At 40.6% G+C, this 20089-nt stretch overlaps 3 protein-coding genes across 3 annotated transcripts; 2 read left to right on the top strand and 1 right to left on the bottom strand.

Annotated features, from left to right (window-relative positions):
* The first annotated feature begins 1846 nt into the window (after positions 1–1846).
* LOC146972182 (uridine phosphorylase 1-like) lies at positions 1847–10298 on the top strand. The gene is made up of 8 exons (XM_085802112.1): positions 1847–2077; positions 2436–2484; positions 3477–3588; positions 3698–3856; positions 3946–4060; positions 9063–9308; positions 9415–9561; positions 9684–10298. Exons 2-8 carry the CDS (start codon positions 2447–2449, stop codon positions 9842–9844), a joined length of 978 nt encoding a protein of 325 aa, XP_085658238.1. The 5' UTR covers positions 1847–2077; positions 2436–2446; the 3' UTR covers positions 9845–10298.
* A 1005-nt stretch (positions 10299–11303) lies between these two features.
* Positions 11304–15848, top strand: stmn2a (stathmin 2a). The gene is made up of 5 exons (XM_085802118.1): positions 11304–11550; positions 13544–13639; positions 13831–14003; positions 14126–14317; positions 14404–15848. The coding sequence occupies exons 1-5, from the start codon at positions 11532–11534 to the stop codon at positions 14461–14463; spliced, it is 540 nt and encodes a 179-aa protein (XP_085658244.1). The 5' UTR covers positions 11304–11531; the 3' UTR covers positions 14464–15848.
* Positions 15849–16914: 1066 nt separating this feature from the next.
* Positions 16915–19122, bottom strand: LOC146972184 (hairy/enhancer-of-split related with YRPW motif protein 1-like). Its single transcript, XM_085802116.1, has 5 exons — positions 18918–19122; positions 18627–18699; positions 18419–18502; positions 18213–18294; positions 16915–18099 (listed from the first exon to the last, which is right to left on the bottom strand). Exons 1-5 carry the CDS (start codon positions 19001–19003, stop codon positions 17480–17482), a joined length of 945 nt encoding a protein of 314 aa, XP_085658242.1. The 5' UTR covers positions 19004–19122; the 3' UTR covers positions 16915–17479.
* Positions 19123–20089: the final 967 nt, after the last annotated feature.

Genomic DNA, 20089 nt, shown 5'->3' on the forward strand with positions numbered 1-20089 from the left:
TCACTTTTTTGTAATGCCAAATATGTCATCTCAACAGTTTGGCCAATCACTTGGCAAGAGTGGGAGAAACTCCTTTTCAGCAGGCAGGAACCTTCAACAGAAACAGATTTGGGGTGGGGGGCCATCTGCCTTGCCCTGCTGGGTTGAGAGGAGAAAGAAGTATGGTGCGGGTATGGTGGTACGATGGTTGGCACTTTTACTTCACAGCAAGAAGAATCTGGATCAGATTCCCAGATCTGTCTGTTTAGAGTTTGCACGTTCTCCTTGTGACTGTGGGCGGATGCCTACAACCTAGGCATCCTCCCACGGTCTGAATGCATGAGTGGCGAAGTTGCCCATGGCATGGGTGTGAATGTGAATGTGTGTCTCTACATGTTGGTCCTGTGGCAGGTGTATCAACAATTGATGGATAATACACACTTGACTTGAGACAAGTTAAAGTAAAACAAAAATAGAAAAACAACAACAACTGAGTTCTTTGTAGTCTTTGTGTTCACTTTTTGAAATTTCTATTTTGCAATACTTACTTGCATGGGTCCAGGTACATTTTAATTGATAGGCTACTGTATACAGTATGAGCAAGAAGCAAGAGCATATACTTTTCTTTTATATTTAAATTCTCATGTTACAACTGTGGTTATGATTTGTTTATACAGAGAAACAACCTATGATGTTGCCAAACCATCATGAATAACAAAAATTGCAAGAAAACAAAAATAACAGCAATAAAATCCTGTAATTATAATATAATAATATCAAACTTATGTCCAGGGATGGACAGTAGTCCAGTAGGACCTTGTGTGTACTTCTATTAAACTTCTGACTTTTACTCTACTACACTTAAAAGTATGCGCAGTTCAAATATTGAACTACTTTTTGATAAATGTTGTGTTTTATTGCTTTGTATTTATTGTTTTTGATTGTTTTTCATTGATGCTTGATGCTGCTGCAAAGCTGAAGAGCTTTTATTTGCAATTGCATTGCCAACTCTTCCACCGTGGGCAATCTGATTGGCCACCCTGCGTGCCAGCTCTTGAAGTCTGTACAGCAAACATCCTTTAGTGTTGTGTGTAGTAAAGGTAAATAAAAAAAATTGTATTAAATTGTTATTGTTCTCAATTTCACAATTTGAGTAATGCTTTTTCTAGTTATTCTGCATACATTGACTGACTGTCACACAAAACACTGAGATGTTGAGCTCTAACTTCTGCAAGAGTATGGGATATTTATATATATATATATATATATTTATATTGTTATTTTATTTTTATCTTATTGATTGATTATAATTCTAATGTTGACACTGACAGTTGAAAATAAAAAGGTCATCTTCTTTACAATGTGAAAGATTTAATGTGGCCAATAAAAGCGAGATGAAGACATACTATATAAATATTGAAGAGAGAAATGCAGCCTATATTTTTGTTACTTTTTGTTACATCAAGAATTACAACATCAGCTGCACTTCAATTGATCCACTTGTTATTTATGGTCATTTTTACTGACATTATGGCAAAGTGCTGTAAGGTTTTTACTCTGCAGTAGGTTCTTCAAATAGACTTTCAGTTTTTGTTTAGCCTATTTGTATTGTGTCACTGTGATTCAGCTATGTAAACACACTGTGGAACAACACAGCAATGAGGTGACATTAAAAAAAGGTAGGCTACTTTTGAAAACTCTGCCCCCCTCTCACACAAGCCTTCACACACACAGACTCTCTCTCTCTCTCTCTCCCATTTCCCATGCACACACGCGCACGCGCACGCGCACCCCGCCAGCGATTACACTTGCTCATATCTACCGTCTCCCCATGGTCAAAATTGACTGGGAAAGACAATGGGAGGGATGTACAGCCCGGATACACTAACAGCACCGTGAAATGAATGTCAACAAATAAAATAATAAAATATTTCGATGTGTTTGGCCATGAGTCTGCCACCGTTAGGCTACTAAGTCATATTGAAACTACGTGCTGGTGCAGTATCCTCCCTGTATTTCTGCTGACGTCTGATGTTCAGAAAGTGAAATTAAGTTGCGATCAGCTGAAAGAAGGCACTTCACCAGTGGCATACGAAAGGTGAGCATCTCTCATTTATGTCGTAGCATTTTCTATGGACCTAGTTTTATTTTGAAGGTAAAGATTGAACAACCAGATTTAATCATTTATTGCAGAAGGTAATCGATCTGTCCCCCTGGGAAACAGATCTGAGAGCTGTGTGGTGATGTAATTATGCTGGGATGTTAATGTCAAAAATGTGTCCTAATTGTTTCTAATTCCTAAAACTGCAGTAGCTATTTAAATTCTTAGGTGTTGTATATTTGAGACTAAGCTAGTCTTTTTTCTTTTTTTAAAGAATAGTTTTTTGTTTTTTTATTTTTATTTTTTATTCATTTTAGTTTTTCATTGTATTTTTATTTATTTAATTTTTATTTAGGTTTCAGGAAGATGGATTCAAAGGACCACAAGCCAAACATGTCAAGCAGGTGAGACTCTTTAGCCCTTTCTCATATTTACGTCCTAACAAAAAGGTATCTGTGGTATTTTCCCATTTTATGTTCTCTTGTTTATTTTCAAATTAGAAAATTACTGTCATGGGCTTGGTATGAGATACTGTATATATTTTTCATTATATATAACAACTTGCAACTTGCCTAATGACACAATCTGTGTATAACTCAATGTATAAGAGAGAGAGACAGCACTTCATCAGTACACACACACACACACACACACACACACACGGTATATAAATGTATATATACTTCTTATTTAAATTTTATTATATTTGATTCTGTGAATTTTATTTTTTTTCATTGATTCTTGATGCTTTGGCAACATACTTCTCGTAACATTCATGCCAATAAAGCAAATTTGAATTGAGTTGATATCAAGATATTAATGTTGGTCCTCAAATCCATTACTTTTTTGTTTGTTTTAATAACCTTCATAAGTGATTTACTTTATTTATTTTAGCTGTCAATCATTCAGAAAATAGTGGTCCTGCAACCAATATAACCCTCATGATGGGGGGGTTGGTTGAATGACCCTAGTCTGGTTCTACGTGCTCTGGAAATTCTGAATATTTAAGCAATATCACACGAGAGGGAGTGCTGTTGTACTGAACATCAGCACTGGTGTGATTCGGTCGTCGGCACGAGGCCGCAGGCCGAGGAAGGGAGGCAAGGCTGCTGCCAGGCAACACATAAACATCTCTTACACACAAGCTTGCTACTAGTGGCCCCTTTTCCACTGAGCTGGTTCCAGTGCTGGTTCGGAGCCAGTGCCTGATTAGCACCGGAGCAACAGAAGGATGGGGCAGCTCCTGTTTGGAGCGTGGCTCTGATTTAGCTCCTGTCCAGCTGATCAGCACTCATAGAATGTCTCTTATCCAATCAAATTAGGCTACTTGGTCGCCAATCAAATTACTTGGAATAACTGACCCATCAATATTTGTTCCTTCTCCTCCTGGTCCTAGGCGTGTTAAAGTGGTGAACCCAAACCTGGATTCACTGAAGGAGGATTTCCTCTACCACTTCAATCTTGGAACAGAAACTCATGACCTACCCGCTATGTTTGGTGATGTCAAGGTAATCATTTTTATTTCATTAATTTGTGAGAAAAATAAAAAACACATAGGCCTACTTTAATCATTTTTACAATATTCATATTTCCTTGTTTCCTTTCCTTCTCTCCTAGTTTGTCTGTGTTGGTGGCAGTGCCACAAGGATGAAACAATTTATTGAGCATATTGCTGATCAGCTTGGTATGAAAGATCCTCAAGGAGAGTACCCAAACCTCTGTGAAGGAACAGATCGCTATGTGATGTACAAAGTTGGCCCTGTACTCTCCATCAACGTATGTATGAACAAAAATCTCAACCAATCACAAAACTGTGTGTGCTTTGCGTCCTTCAAATATATCTATATAATATGCTTTATTTTCAGCACGGAATGGGAATTTCCTCTATTGCCATAATGATGCACGAGCTAATAAAACTCCTCCATTATGCACAATGCGAAGATGTCACAATCTTCCGTATTGGCACCTCAGGAGGAATTGGTAAGCTTAGATTTAATCTAATTTTTTCGCAATCGTAAATTCCTTTTATTCTGTGCATGAATTTGCCAAACGAGGTGACAGGAAATTCCAGGACTTCCCCAAGACTTCCTGTATGGTCACATGTCCTTTCCATGCTGGGTTAGGTTTTATACTCAGATGATAGTTGAGTGCTTGGTTTTGCTTTCCCTGACCAAAGGAACTGGCTCATTATCTGGAGTTGGTCCCCGGGCGCTGCACCGTGGCTGCCCACTGCTCCTCAGGGATGGGTTAAATGCAGAGAAAGAATTTCACTGTACTAGCTGTATATGTGACAAATAAAATACCTTTAAAGAGAATGATTTAAACCTTTTACCACAAGAGGGAGGCAAAATTCACTAAGATTATTGCACAACATGGCTTTCTGCTGATGGATAATGTTATTTCTCCATTTTTGTTAAAGTGAGAAAACTATTTTGTTTTCTTTGTTTCTCATTACATTTTGACCTAAGCTATAAACCTGGTATCCCCTGTTGAAGGTTTCAGGTTGAACCATACACTCAAAAAACTGACCCAGGGCATGTGTTCGATTAACAAACTAGAAATATGTTCACATTAAATGAATGAATCATGTTTATGTTCATTAAATGATTTGTTCTTGTTGGTTTAACATGAATCAAGGAAAAGTTAGATGAATTAGATTCATTCATTTCAGTCCAATGAGACTGAGGTCCTTCAAATCAATGACTCTGATAGGGACAGCTACTGCGCATGCGCCACACCCACCGGAAGCAGAGAAATTTCAAAAGAAGAAAAAAAAGTCGGAGTGGAAAGTTTGATGGACGTTTGCCACAAGTGATATTGGTAAGTAATTTCGATGTATATATACAAGATTGTATTGAATTAAACAGCGTGAGTGATGTATTGTACACATTAGACATTTGTGAGACATATTTTAGTCACTCGTTTTTCTCAGTTAATGCTAACTTGCTATGGCTAACAAAAACGAGTGGAGAAGAGGGGAAAAAAGCGCATCATGTTTATGGTTTCTGAGTCCGTTTAGCATGTTAGCCGGTGTCCGTTCGTGTGTGTGTGTGTGTGTGTGTGTGTGTGTGTGTGTGTGTGTGCGCGCTCGTGCGTGCGCGCGCGTGTGTACGCGTGTGCTCGTGCTCGCCTCGGTTGTGTGCTCTGGTTAAACAGCGTGTGACGTGCCAGGATGTAGTCATAGCCACACACAGTTACAGCGCTGCTCGACTACCGGCGTTTGTGATGGCTCGTCATTTTTCAGCTAAGAGCAGGCTAAATAACTGATGGACGACCATGAGTTGGAGCTGCAGTTCTGGGAAGGTAGCAAACGGTCTAAATCTGTTGATGCTCTATGATGCTATGAAAGCTGTGGTGCAGTAACTTAGGCTATGTGTCATCTCGATGAAGACATGTCATGTCTTCAATGTATGTAACTGCAAGTATTGTAATACTTGCTATAGATTATATCTATAGATTATTCACTATAGAAACATTATGTTGTATTAACCTTTTTTAAACAATTTCTCTTTTTACCAGAAATACATCCCAAAATAAAGGAGTGTCCCATGCCCTGAGATTTGTGCACCTCAAAAATACATGGTAAGTTGTTAATATTTTTGTCTGTGTGTATTCATTTATCATTTGTTAATGTTTTTGATTTTCTTTCTTTTCTTTCAGTGACGTGTATGTGGCAGTGCAAGTCTTGTGTCGCCAGAGAGAGTAGTAGGTAATTACTTAAACATTATAAACTACATCATCATTATTATTCTGTCTCCTCCTCCCTCGTCTCTGTCCTCCTTCCTTTTCTCTGTCCTCCTCCCTCGTCTCTGTCCTCCTTCCTTTTCTCTGTCCTCCTCCCTCGTCTCTGTCCTCCTTCCTTTTCTCTATCCTCCTCCCTCGTCTCTGTCCTCCTTCCTTTTCTCTATCCTCCTCCCTCGTCTCTGTCCTCCTTCCTTTTCTCTATCCTCCTCCCTTGTCTCTGTCCTCCTACCTGTTCTCTGTCCTCAGACGGACAGCTGATACTATTGTGATAGTATTGTGAATCGATTTTTTTCCTTCCACCCATAATATCATGACGGTACAGCTACAGTAGTAATAATGACAAGTGTATTGTTGATGTTTTTCAGATCGACAACGAGTTCATACGCATATGAACTGTACCTCTGCTATCAACATTTTGCTGAGCTCGACCAACACTCTCCACGCATGATGGAGCTCTTTCGAGGGAAAGGTGGAGCGGCACAGGAAAAAATTAGAACTATGGTGGCCATTTCCAAGGTTTGTATTTAGTTTTTCAAAAGTTGTGCAAAAGTTCAGAGAGTCCGTTAATACTGTGGAGTTTCTTTTTGGAACTGCTGCCTAAAATGCAGAATATTGTTAAAATGGGTTCCTTTTTTTTCCAGGATGACACTACATACAAGATGAGCATGCATCCTCAAGTCCTTGCGACTACCTGAACGCAGACCATGAGAAATCCGTGAAAGAATATATGGTGAGTTACATGCACGAGGTGTGACAAAGTAGCCAGTCAGAGAAAGCACATATTTACTTGTTGGATGTGTTAAATTTGAAGCAAAGGGTGGTAAATATTGCATATTAAAACGTGATACCCTGTATAACTAACCCTGTATAACTAAAGTGCATTTTGCTTTGCCCTTGTTTTTCATCATGTGCTATTTCTCATATTTCTGCAAGGTTGAAAACTAGAGATATAATTGGCTGAATGTATGTTTTAAATGTCCTAAAACAATATTATTAACCATTTTAATATATTTAGTACAAATCCTGGCCAGAATTGAGCCTGTTTGTTGTGTAACATTATCATTTTACATCCCTCAAACATAAATGACATCTGTTGTTTGATGCTAAGTACTGTTACTTTGAAAGCATAAATTAGAAAAAAAAATTTCATAAAATTAACGTTTATGCAGTGTTCTTGCTGAGGTTGAAGCCTATTTCCACATTTTGTCTAGACTCATATCAAATGTATTTATTGTCATATTTTACTCCATAGAGTGCAAACACGGAGGCCAAGACTTCAATGGAGCAATCTGTGATGGGAGTGTACGTCATACAGGAGGGTGCAGAGCCTGGAGATGATCCAGAGGACATCGGCGTCCTGATTGAAGGTGTGGGGATCCTCAGTGGTTTGGGGGACACTGCGATTGCCTGTGCTCTGTTATTTGGACTGTCTGAACCTGAGCTACCCACGCTCCAATGCACTTTGGATGGGTGGAGGTTGTCATCCAAGGCACAGCTCCTGAAAAACAAGCTTTTGAATAAGCTTGATCAAGACTGATTCAAGGGTGGCATTTGCCCACATATCTGCCAATGCAGATTTTTGTTTTTGAAAGTTCAAGATTAGAAGAAAAATGTTTCAACAGGCAATTTAGGTTGCACAGTGGACTGAGATTAAGATTGTTGTCTCCTATGTTGAAAAGTATCGTGTGTGTGTGTGTTTTTGTGTTTGACAAAGGTTGAAAAAATGTTGCATGTTAAACTTTAAATGCACATATTTTGCAAGACTGTACTGTATATGCTGAACTCTGAATACAGCATTCCCAAATGCATCATATGGTTAATGGAATACTTCACCCAAATTTCAAATTTTACTCATTATCTCCTCCCCCTCATGTGGACTAAGGGCTGGGAGAAGTTTCAGAGTCCTCCGTGGCTTCTCTGAGTTACAGGGGGTCTCGGCGTAGCAGTGCATGTCCATATGACGGTTGCAAATGGATACCAACTGTCTTCGTAACAAAAAGACACACCAGAAAACATCCAAATACCTCCATGCTGCTCGTATGTAATGTCCGTCTTGTATTGAAGCCCCGAAATGCGAAATTGTTCTGAAAAAAATTAAATAAGTCTATATTTCAAGTTTGTTTGTAGCGGAAGCTCCTCTTCCCGGTTCGTCAAATCTGGACAGACCAGGAAGAGGAGCTTTTCGGGGCTTCAATACAAGACGGACATTACATACGAGCAGCATGGAGGTATTTGGATGTTTTTTGGTGTGTCTTTTTGGACGAAGACAGTTGGTATCCATTTGCAACCGTGATATGGACATGCACTGCTACGCCGAGACCCCCTGTAACTCAGAGAAGCCACGGAGGACTCTGAAACTTCTCCCAGCCCTTAGTCGACATGAGGGGGAGGAGATAATGAGTGCAATTTGAATTTTGGGTGAACTATCCCTTTAATATTTGACACAAACAACATGAGTTTTGGAGAAAATGTGCTTTTCATTGAGTGCTGGAAGGATTTAAGACACTGTTAAGTCTGCAGTTAAGTTGTACTGTGGCATATTGTGGAGATGCATCAAAGACAATAAGACAATGGTAAGGTGTCAATTCTATGTTGCACCCAAATGTTAAATAAAAATTGTAAACGTTTATGCTTGTTGTTTATGTATGTTAGTTAAACATAATGCTTACACCAGCAGTGAAAACAACACTAAGACAAGATATTAGTATAACAGACAAAACCTATATTAGTTAATCCAACATGATTTACATTAGTTTAACAGACAAAACCTATTTTAGTTCATCCAACAAGATTTATACTAGTATAGCAGACAAAACCTATATTAGTTCATCCAACATGATTTACATTAGTTTAACAGACAAAACCTGTATTAGTTCATCCAACACGATTAAATTGTGTTGCACTAACGTAATTTAATTAAATCAGACCAACACAATCAAGATAGACTGACTAAACATGATTTGTTTAGATGGGATATATATGGCATGATTAAATTACGTTCATCCAATGAATTATTTTTTTGAGTGTATGAACCATAGAATTAATTCAAACCATCATGGTATTAAATATCTTCAAATAGCATCTTTATGATTTAATTTGGTTGTGTTCAGTTTGAGAATGAACAGGATGCTTAATCTACTTCCATTGTGTCACTTGAATATATGAGAAATACATTTTCATTTATGATCTTTGTTCTTTTAGTCGTTAAAGTATTTACCTTGTTTGCCTTGGTGTTTAGGGGTCAAGGCTGGCACTGTTGTTGTGACCAAACAGGCTCTGGATGACACCTTCAAGCCCAGATTTGCGCAGGTGATCCTGGGGAAAGTGGTGGAGCGTAGTACTGAGCTGGACCAAGACCTGGCTAAGGAGCTGGAGCAATGTAGTAAAGAGTTGAACCATAAGAAGCTGGAGCAATGTAGTAAAGAGTTGAACCAGTTTGTGACAGTGGTAGGCAACACCATGTGTACGCTGGATTTCTATGAAGGTATGTCCTGCTGTATTAATTAATGACTTCATTCACAGAGATGTTTTGTCTGTAACATGCATATTTTGCCATCCACTTGTCTATCTCTCTGTGTCCACTCTCTCAGGGCAAGCCCGTTTGGATGGTGCTTTCTGCAACTTCACTGAAAAGGATAAACAGGTCTATCTAAAGAAAGTCAGTGAAGCAGGAATCTGCAATATTGAAATGGAGTCAACAGTCTTTGCTGCTATGTCCAATATGAGTGGTCTTCGAGGTAAGAAAATGCGATCAGATAATTTTATGGCAATTTCCAGTGTCATAATGCACAAATTTGTCAACTCAGCTCAATATATATCATTCATTTCTTTTTTTCTCTCTTTTTTTCCCTTTTTAAAGCGGCTGTGGTATGTGTGACGTTACTGGATCGGCTGGAGGGGGATCAGCTGACCAGCAGTCATGAAGTTTTTGTCAGTTACCAAGAACGTCCTCAGATACTGGTTGGCCACTATATAAAGAAGCAGCTGAGCGCCGCCCAAGCAGCAGCTAAAAAGAAATAGTCAGTATCATTATACTGTTTGCAAAGTACATCAAGTTCCAGGTATTTTCTCTTGATGTATGCATGCATACCTGCTCACCAGAAGCTATACTTCCAGTGAGTGCAGAACTATCACATAATTTGTTTTGGGATATTTGATTTTGATAAGTATAAATCATGACAATGAACTGCCACTGACAATGAGCGGTTTCACTTTTGTATTCTCTTTCCGTAACCATTGAACCTACCTATGAGCGTCATGTAAGCCTAAGGTCATCATATGTCTTAGCAAAGCTTGCTTCTGTTTTATACTACAACATGCTTTTTTTATTCTGTAAAGCCATAATCATCATACTACCATTACTGCTTCAATCAATGCTTACTTACAAAATGGTGGATGTGGATAAACATGTCCTTGTGACCATCAATCTAAAACCTGTCACTCATTTTATAATAAAGTGTCATGCAACCTGAAATAGTTTTTTGTTTGTTTTTTGTTTGCTGTTTTCACTCTGTGCATGAAACACAGTACTTGAAGGTGGAAGATTTTATGTGGTTGTTAATTACAGATCTAATGAAGCCCAGTATAATGTATATCCTGTCTCAGAAAGCCTCACATCTCACAATGTTTATCAGAACAAAATCCAAGCCATGGGGAGGAAAGAAATGCCTGCAAAGCTCAGACAGACTTGTATTGAGGCACAGATCGAGGAAAGACTACAGAAAATATCCTGCAGTATTGGTCTCCATTAGCAGTCGCTGCCAAAATGTTTAAAATGGAAGAAGTGTGGAACAACTTATGCCTAGGTAAGAAAGGTGACCAAAAATCCTGATGGTCACGCTGGCTCAGCCCCAGAGATCCTGTGTGGCGATAAGAAAAACTTCCAGAAGGACAACCCTCACCACAGCACTCCACCAAAATGGCCCAGTGGCCCAGTTTAATCTTCTCCTCCTTGAATGCTTGAGCCTTATTTCTATCATCACCTGGAGGAAACCAAACATGGTTAGACACAGTCCTGTCTCTGCAGGCGCCTCCTTTAAACTAAAGCTGTAAGCCTTTACTATCTGGTATTAGTTTGAACCTTTTTTAATTTTAACACAGATATTTAAATAACTGATCAATAGAGTTCAGGATTTTAGAGTGGTGGTCCTGCTGGATTCCATTTTAATTCCTACAAATATCTGTTTTTATAGGCCTATAGGCCTTTGATTGCCTTTGTTAAAGTAAGAGCCAATGTTGACTTTAGATGACGTTAGGCTATTTACTGAATAGGTGTGATTAGATAGTGACCCCCTGTGCTTGCAAAATTGGGTTATTTAATGCATTTTTATGTGGTAAGGCGAATATTGTGTTGTGGGCGTGGGGTTTAGTTGTATTGCTTGGTTGAATCGTGGTCAACCTGTTTTTTGTTTGTTTTTTTCTTCATAAAGCCTAACACATGTATCCAGTCTGGAGAACATATTTATCATCAGCTTTGAGTATGTGTCCTTTAACCGCCAGCTGTACAAGGTTAGGCCTACAGTGGATGCTGGAAACCGCGCTGCGCGTCAGAGGACAGAGGAGGGTCTGCTTGCGCGCTCCCGTGCGTGCCCACCTCCTGTCTGCCATCCGATCCTACCCCGGTCTATTCGCTGACTCAGTGCCTTAAGCAGCATCACCGTTCACCTGAAGAGAGCTACAGCATCCCCTGCGGAGAAATACATCAGCCATGGCCAAAACAGCAACCGGTAAGCATTGTTCTGGCTGATCCTATTGTAATCGATGCATGGATGGATGTATGGATGGATGGAATTGTGATAGATGCAACCTTTCTGTGTCGGCCCCGGTGTAGTCTACCGCCCGGTGGTCGTGCCTCCGTTATGTCTCCATTGAGATATTTCTTCCCTTCTCAGATATTAAAACTCAAATTGGTTCGCTAACTTTAATTATTTTTCTATCGACTATATTAGCCTATTGTCTCAGCATGTGTCTGGTAATGATAGCAATGTCTTTATATGGGTTTAAAAACCGAGCATCCTCCGTCATTTAGGCTCCTGGAATATCTCCTTTATTGTCCTGATATCTAATTTTTATTTTTCGTTTGATCGGTGCTTATATTGTGAAACAGTGGAAAATTAGACGAGGTAAACCGGCGTAGACAGCTTTATTTACAACGCTGCACCTGCTGTTCATGCTACAGCGGCCCCAACATGCAGCATAATGCAGACGGACCCCACCCAAGATGCTGGGCTGCCCACCATTTAGCCGTTCTCGAAGCTGAGAAGGCTTCATCGGTCAGACTTTTATGTTACCTCGCTATGATTAAGCCTAAACAGCTTCAGGTTGTGATATAAAAAGGTTTTTCTGTAACCTAGAACGTGATTGTTTGATCCTTTCATCTATTTGATATTTCTACTTTTGTTCATCTTTATTGCTTTTCCTATGTCTTGCATGCCAAGGATGCATCGCCAGCTGTGGCAGATGTGCTGCCATTTATTTCGCTAAAATAGACTTATGTGCATCATAAAATGTGTCCAATTCAAGACAATTGTGTCTAAGAATGAGAACACTTAGTCAACAGATAATAACTAGACTAGCATTAGTCATCCCCTCTGATGGACAGTTATTGTTGTCGGCCAGGTATTTGTCACTGTTGTTTCCATGGTATCTTTAGCCTCAGTGTATCTACAGCATTTATAGCATATTAGCATAGGCCAACAGTTTAGTAATTGTAAGAAACAGTATGGTGTGCAGGCTGCCTTCATCATGCTGTGTGTGTGTGTGTGTGTGTGTGTGTGTGTGGTGGCATAGATGTAGCAGAGTAGACAGGTGCATGGCAGGGTGGGAGGCAGGCCAGCCCTGCAGCAAGGGGCCGCTTCACACACTGGCCTTTGCAGCAGAAGGCTTAGCAGCCCTGACAATCTGTAGTCCTGTATGAAGAGCCAGGTGGGCACTTTGTCAAACACAGGGAGAGCATGGAAAAAGTGAGAGAATTTGCAGGGAAATTAAAAATAACCAAAGGATCTGGAGACAAAACGTCAGCATCATGAATCCACTATATTCACAGTCATTGAGCAGATGTAAGTGCAGCTTTTTGACATTACACAGGACATTGAACAACTTGACTACACACTGCCACTCATTTTATGCAGAATACAAATTTATATTGGACAGGGCATTCAGATTTTTCCATTGAAATGCATCACAAATGTATTATTATAACATCCAGTACAGTAATGGTAATGTGCAACAGTCTTTACCAACAAATGGTGCTGTTAGCACGTGTGAACTGTGTTTTATTTAGGAATCTATCCATTAATTTATTTTTGTTTCATTATTGTGCCTTTCTTTATATTTTCATCTTTACAAGTCTTCTTCCTGTCACAGATTATGGGAGGAAGTTGGGTGGGGCCATTTCTATTTGTGATGTTGTAACGTCCGACCTTAACTATAAATGCCTGATCTTAACCACTCTACAGGACACATTTATACAAAATACAAAATATTAAACAACAAACCCCTTTCTAAACATTTTAGACATTAGTCCAGCCATCATTAACACTGTGGTTATTTCATGGTAATTGGTCTATTGAGCTATTTTCCTTAATATCTTAATCTATAAATTTATAGATTTTGGGAATATATTTTTTCTTTTTCATTCATTATCCCTCTTTTTTGTATTTATTGAGTATCACAGAGAAAATCACCTGGATGCTGTGCTATGTGTTCATGTTCCCACAGCATACAAAGAGAAGATGAAGGAGCTGTCTGTCCTCTCCCTCATCTGCTCCTGCTTCTACCCAGAGTCACGCAACAAGCTCATGTGTGAGTTTGAAGGTATGGATCAGCTCAAACATTGATTTCCTTATGGATTGAACGAATTGCCCCCCATGGATGTTTTAGCCAGCCTCTAAATACAAACGATAGTAACACTGACATATTATTGCACCGATTATGTGTATTTTATCATTGCACATTGACTTTTTTTTTTTTTGCTGGTATTATCATTGTGATTGTTTAATTTACAGACATGGAGGTCAAACCTATAAACAAGCGGGCCTCGGGCCAGGCCTTTGAGGTGATTCTCAAGCCTCAGTCTCCAGTGTCGGATGCAGCCCACAACCTGCCCTCACCCCCAAAGAGAGATATCTCTTTGGATGACATTGAGAAGAAACTGGAGGCTGCTGAGGAGCGGAGGAAGGTGAGTGCTTCACTTGTTTAAAACAGACTTTTGTGTTTAAAATGGAGAGAAAAAATAGTTTGGGATAATAAATGACTGAAAATAACTCAGACATTGTATTATTTTTTGCTGTGCATTGTTAGTACCAAGAGTCCCAGGTGCTGAGGGCTTTGGCAGAAAAGCGAGAGCATGAGAGGGACGTGTTGCTAAAGGCCATGGAGGAGAACAGCAACTTCAGCAAGATGGCTGAGGAGAAGCTCCAACTGAAGATGGAGCAAATCAAGGAGAACCGTGATGCCCTCCTGGCGGCCATGATTGAGCGTCTACAGGAGAAGGTGAGAAACGCAGAGTTGTTGTCACACGTCTGCACAAAGAAAGGCCCCAGTCTGACAGGAACTGTCTGTTGTTGTTGCATTTTCAGGAGAGACACGCAGCCGTGGTGCGCAGGAACAAAGAGATGAGGGAAGAGCTGACAGCATAAAGCCTCACACAAGTCCTGACTCCCATGGTCCATTTACATCCCTTCATCCAGTCCCGTCCCCTTTCTCGCCCCTGCCCTCACCCTCCTCAGAACAGACACCCAACCCTGGAGGCTGAGAGGTTCGCCCAGAACCTCACCACCACATCACAACACAACACACCACCAGTACTCACTACTATCAGTATTATCAGTCGATACAAAAATCAATAACACTCATCTTGAGAAATGAATGGATTTGTTGATTTCGGAGAGAGCGCAAGAATATGGCTTTTGTTTTGTAAATACTTTTTTTCCCCAGATTTCTCTCTCTCTCTCTCTCTCTCTCTCTCTATCTATCTCTCTCTCTCTCTCTCTCTCTCTCTCTCTCTCTCTCTCTCTCTATCTATCTATCTATCTATCTGTGATCATAGGTGAAGTACATAACACACATCGTGCTGTACTACACTGTACAATTTCAAACATTTTGTTTGTCATTTATTAACGTTTCAGTTCTTGGAATTTGACTCTACAACCATTTTCTTGTGAAAGCCCTCGGTGTTGTGAGTTGGCTGTGGACTGACATTTGCAGTTGTTTCCTGATGATGTCATGATGATGATGTTTCTGTGTCTTTGTGAAGAATGACGGTTGGTGTACCTAGGCCACACACTCCTCAAGATATCAACGTAATCCCATCTGTAACTTCCTCACGCACACCTTCTCAATCTCAACACGCACGCTTGGAACCTAACAATACGCCAAACCCACAGTTTGATAAAGTGTCCACTTCCTCTGAGATGAGCTTGATAATGGACTTGAGAGGTGCTTTATTGTTATTAAGAATGTTTGCCCAATGGGAGCAACTGTTTATACACTTGCAGATTCCCACTTACCCTGACAGCGCCATTTCCCAATGAATCCATCTTCAGCCAAATCAAAAGCTCTGTTACATACATAGTTTTTGGGAATTAATCTCTTGAATGTTATGACACCATACTGGTACCATGCATAGTGTCTTGGACAGTGGAATGTGCTGTTGCTCCCACCTTGATATTGATAGTGAGAACATAACGTATGTCTGTGTGGGTGTATGTGAATGCGAATTTACCTTGAGGCATCATTAGCATCTGCTCTCTTTAGCAGATTAGATAGCGAATGGATGCAGGATGTTTCACATTCAGCTCACCGAACTAGTCTCTTTTTAATATACAGTACCACTGATATCTGCCTGCATCCTCTGCTGCTTGTGTTTCTCCCTTCATATATTTCTCTGTGAAAGCTTTGCTGAATAAAGGTTTGGGATTCTGTGAACATGGCATGCACCATCTAATAATTTTCTGTGCTAAAAGAGGAGGGAAAATGTAAACTGCCAAATAAAAGAACCAGTTATCTACACATCCTGAGAATCTCAGTCTTCCCCTAGTTTTCATTTATGTCCATTTAATTGATAAATAAATCAAATAAAACATATATGCAGTGGCTCAGGCTCAGGCATCGGCCATGATGAGGACCAAAGAGATGTGATGTTCCTCCAGCAGGTGGCAGCAGTAGATTTATTTTGAGCAAAGGCACCAAACTGCAGCCCTGTCTCAGCCAATGAAAAGTAGGGCAAAAGTTCACATTATTTCAAAGACAGCTACAGAAGAGATGCAACAACAAAAACACTGACTTCTGATCTGAATCTGCAAGGTCATTTATGTTTCATCTTCTTATGAGAATCACAAGGATTTGGAATTTTAATTGCACCTCCATTCAGTGGGTGAGAGGTTTTGTTTCATCCATTACACACTGAGAGGACATCAGATACAGACACTTGTATGTTGTGATTTCCAATGGCTGATATTTTATTTCTCATAGGAAGATGATACGCTTCATTTATTATTAACAGCATGTGGCTCACGCCCTTAGGGAGCAGCTTGCACACAGCAGCTGCCCCTCCTGGTAGCCTGAGGTAGCTGCATGGGGGATTAAATTGAGTCATTAAAACAGTGAAGCCCCTTCAAAACTCTGTGACTAAGATCGGAGCAGGAACAACACCTCCGAGCTGAGCAGTGATTTATTGGACCAGCTGTCTGCGTGTTGTTGTTACTTTTTAACCGCTTTCCTCCAATGTCCCCATCCTGTTCACACTATTGTCTCCGCTTCAGACCAACCCAAGCTGGTGAGGTCAGGGCAACATTGTAAAGGATTTCCTCTGGCTCTTAATGATTTCCTGGGTATTCATAAGGGCAACAATGCTCTCGGATTTGGTTACTTACCTGGCACTGAGTAAAGGAATTGCCTTTCAGTTAATAACGGAGACCTTATTAGCTTATGATTAACTTTATTAGCTTATGATTAACTTCTGTGGAATTAAAAAAAAAAAAAGTTAGTTAGCCTGCATTTCAGAGTTTGTAGGATGAATGGGAAAAACAGACTCCCATCATACAGTATGAAAAAAACATTCCAGAGAGTTAGAGGAGCAAATGCAACAATTTCAATTTTTAAGATCAATTTATTGGTCCAAAAATATTACAAATAGATACAAGAATGCGAGACATGTTTTAAATTCTCAAGTAGTTAGTTTTCCAACAATGGAACATATGCATACTCTTTCCACAAGTTCTGACATGGCTAAAGTAGCAGACCCAAGTAAGTAACGCTACATCTTATTAAATACAGACATCTGTGCTTGACAAGTGTAGAAATTTAAGTATCTGGTCTACAAAGTATTACCAATAAATTTGTGCTTACAGTAAAACTATGTATGGCCCATACATCATGTCACCATATCAATTGCAACCTGGAGACAGTGCATGTTTACTAGATTAGTTAGCAATTTAAACTAATAACAAAAAATCCTTTAGAGTAATGACATACTGAGTGGAAACAACATCCTTCAGCAACCTCTCCCACTTATTCGTTATACTTAATAAAATAAATTCAGTTTGCTTTGTTCCACTGTGTTTTATTGCTATAAAAACAGATGAAGCAGCTGGTTCTGCCAAGTCTGTGGTGGTGGGCACAGCTCAGCTGTTGCCTTCAGTCCAGTTGTTAGCTTCAGAAGGCCCCAATCTCCGTGCCCCAAGGCCTGTAAGGCTTCGACAGGGTGGAGGAGGGGCTCACTGCGCTGAGGGCCGTCGGGGAGACGAGAGGGAAGGCACTGAAAGAGAGGGGGAAGGCCGAGAGCGAGGAGAGGGATGAGAGGAGCGGCGGCGAAAGCTTGGATGTTTGGACAGGCAGATTGAGGGGCAGCGAGCCGTTGGGTGATACCCTGAGGGACTCTGTGGGGGGCATGACATTGAGTCTGGATGTCCCAGATGCCTCGCTGGTGGAGGAAGATGATGTTGGAGAAGAAGATGAAGAGGAGGAGGAGGAGGAGGGTGGGCTACTGTTGCTTCTGGATGCAGGTGTCCTGCCCTGGGGGTGTTGTAGGAGGAGGGGGTGGGGGAGATGAGCAGGGGCACTTCCATAGGCAGACCCCCAGGCCAAGTGCTCCAGTCCAGTGTGCACCTCTCTCTGAGAGGCGTAGTTGCTGAGGTGGGACACCAAGCGTACACGGAGGGGGTCCGCGCTGTCCCGACCCTCGATGATGCTCAGGTAGCGAGCGGTCTCTGCCAGGCACTCCCTGAAGCCCAGGCTGCGGTAATCCTTAGCAAGAGCATGAGCCTCAAAGTAACCTGTCAGGAAGGAGAGGAGAGTCAGAGGGTTAGAAACAGCAGGTTTAACACATACTCTGTTTAATGATCTGTTTATGAACTTAGAAACCAAAGCCAATAAAAGCTTCATTTACCTTTGCCACCAGATGCGTGTAGCATCTTCAAATGGTCCACAGTCATTTGCAGTATTTCTGCTTTTTCCAGTTTGGCTGATCCCTGTGGAGAAAGGGAGAAGAATAGTGTGACTTTTAGTGAAATGGGGTAGGCTGTTTCCCATCAGATCTAGAGATGAATATCCCTCTACTCATATAAGTGAAGAACTGAAGTATCACTAACTTACCTGTTTCTCAAAGGCACTTGGCACCAGTCTCCTCAGCTCTGACAGGCTGTTGTTGATTCGATCACGTCTACGTTTTTCAATGATCTGTTAAAAAGAAGAGGAAACTATTTCATTAAAATAAAATAAAATAAAATAGAAAAGAAAAAAATAAACACACACATAGCCTAATGGCATCTATTTGTGCAGCAGAGATGAGGAGTTTACTTACCCCTCTGCGCCTTTTTCGGGCTTGAACTTGAGTGGTTGTGGAGGGTGACATCGATCCATGAGAATCAATTTGTCTATAAGGTGAAACAGCTGTTAATGACTTTTCTCATTAAAACAGAAAACACATTTCTTCTGGCCTGGGTTGATCATCAATTAAGATAAATAAAAATACACGTGAAATAAACTGAAATAGCCTACCAATTGTGCCTTAATGATAATCGAAAATAAATAACAACATGATATAATGCATGATAATAATAATAATAATATTATCATTTTAAAGCTAACATACCCATTTTCATCGCCGCTGTCTTTTTCCACCTCAACATTGTCGTCCAGCTCGCTGTCCGAGGAGCTGTAGTTGTGGCTTCGCTTCATCTTTCTCCCACACTGCCTGCACAGATCAGAGGACTCCTCGCAGAGACAACTCCAGCGGTGCACTGACACCACGGGGTCTGTGCAACAGTTTAAACGTCAGATCTGCTTCTGCTGGGATTATTTTCACACCGCGGAGAGGAGGGAGGAGGAGGAGGAGGAGGAGGAGGGGCGGGGTCCCCGGGGTGATGTGGGCGGGGCCTGAAACGACTCGAGCCTGTTAGAATCCATCTGGAATGTGAGTGACATGTGCTTTGAAAATAATAATATTGATGAAAACATAAAAAACTCCAGCATTTCAAATAGCAAAAAGCTCATGGTTATGTTTTGAATAATTTAAACGCATGTCTTATCATTTTTACAGAATATTAAACTTGATATATCATAGGTGGCATGTTTGGTTCAGGTTCTGGGCTTGATTTATTAATGTGAACTGAATGTGTCTTTGGTATTTTGGTGCCATCGCAAATGTGTGTTATTGTCTTACAACTGTATATTTATTAATGTGTACCGAATGTGTCTTTGATATTGTTGCTCTTTTTTAAGGTTGCCCTTTATCATCAGGCAGAGGGACTGGCGATGAAAACTAGCTTTTTTAGCTAACTCGGGTTCATTTACATTTGTTTTTTGTTTTTTGTTTTTTTTACAATGTTTTATTAATGTAGTACATTGTCCCTTGGCAAATAAATGAAAACTGAAAACTGATTCCTGGGCTTGGGGTCTTTCTGTCTGGTATATGTTCTCCCTGTTCCTGTATGGGTTCTCTGCAGGTTCTCCAGCTTCCTCCCACAGTCTAATATGCACAACAAACTGTGAAAGACTGGTGACCTATCCAGGGTGTACCCCTGCCCTTGTTCTATGTCAGCTGAGATTGGCTGCACCCCCCCACACCGCAGAGACTACATGCATGGATAAGCGGTGCAGACAATGAATGGATGGATATTCCTAGTGTTTCCTGTGAAGAGCGCTGAGGTTGGTCCTTCCTCCCGTGACAGCTCAGGCTGGCTGGTACACTCCTGGCCTCAGGTCCCATTGGTTTCCCCGCTGAGACCGAAGTCCGAGAGCAACAGGCCCCATTATAGCGGGAGC

The sequence above is a fragment of the Trachurus japonicus genome, chromosome 16, assembly GCF_045865225.1.
Source record: "Trachurus japonicus isolate A0001 chromosome 16, Traja_1.0".
Classification (NCBI taxonomy): Eukaryota; Metazoa; Chordata; class Actinopteri; order Carangiformes; family Carangidae; genus Trachurus; species Trachurus japonicus.

What these genes read in the sequence shown, in the direction of transcription:
- LOC146972184 (XM_085802116.1), bottom strand. Translation starts at nt 19,003, where the DNA reads ATGAAGCGAAGCCACAACTACAGCTCCTCGGACAGCGAGCTGGACGAC. An exon ending in GACAGCGGCGATGAAAATGG is followed by an intron (nt 18,700 to 18,917) that starts GTATGTTAGCTT and finishes TTCACCTTATAG; the next exon opens with ACAAATTGATTCTCATGGAT. An exon ending in CAAGTGCCTTTGAGAAACAG is followed by an intron (nt 18,295 to 18,418) that starts GTAAGTTAGTGA and finishes CTTTCTCCACAG; the next exon opens with GGATCAGCCAAACTGGAAAA.
- stmn2a (XM_085802118.1), top strand. An exon ending in GCTCATGTGTGAGTTTGAAG is followed by an intron (nt 13,640 to 13,830) that starts GTATGGATCAGC and finishes TTTAATTTACAG; the next exon opens with ACATGGAGGTCAAACCTATA. An exon ending in CTGCTGAGGAGCGGAGGAAG is followed by an intron (nt 14,004 to 14,125) that starts GTGAGTGCTTCA and finishes GTGCATTGTTAG; the next exon opens with TACCAAGAGTCCCAGGTGCT.
- LOC146972182 (XM_085802112.1), top strand. Translation starts at nt 2,447, where the DNA reads ATGGATTCAAAGGACCACAAGCCAAACATGTCAAGCAG. An exon ending in GCCCTGTACTCTCCATCAAC is followed by an intron (nt 3,857 to 3,945) that starts GTATGTATGAAC and finishes CTTTATTTTCAG; the next exon opens with CACGGAATGGGAATTTCCTC. An exon ending in CAATATGAGTGGTCTTCGAG is followed by an intron (nt 9,562 to 9,683) that starts GTAAGAAAATGC and finishes CCCTTTTTAAAG; the next exon opens with CGGCTGTGGTATGTGTGACG.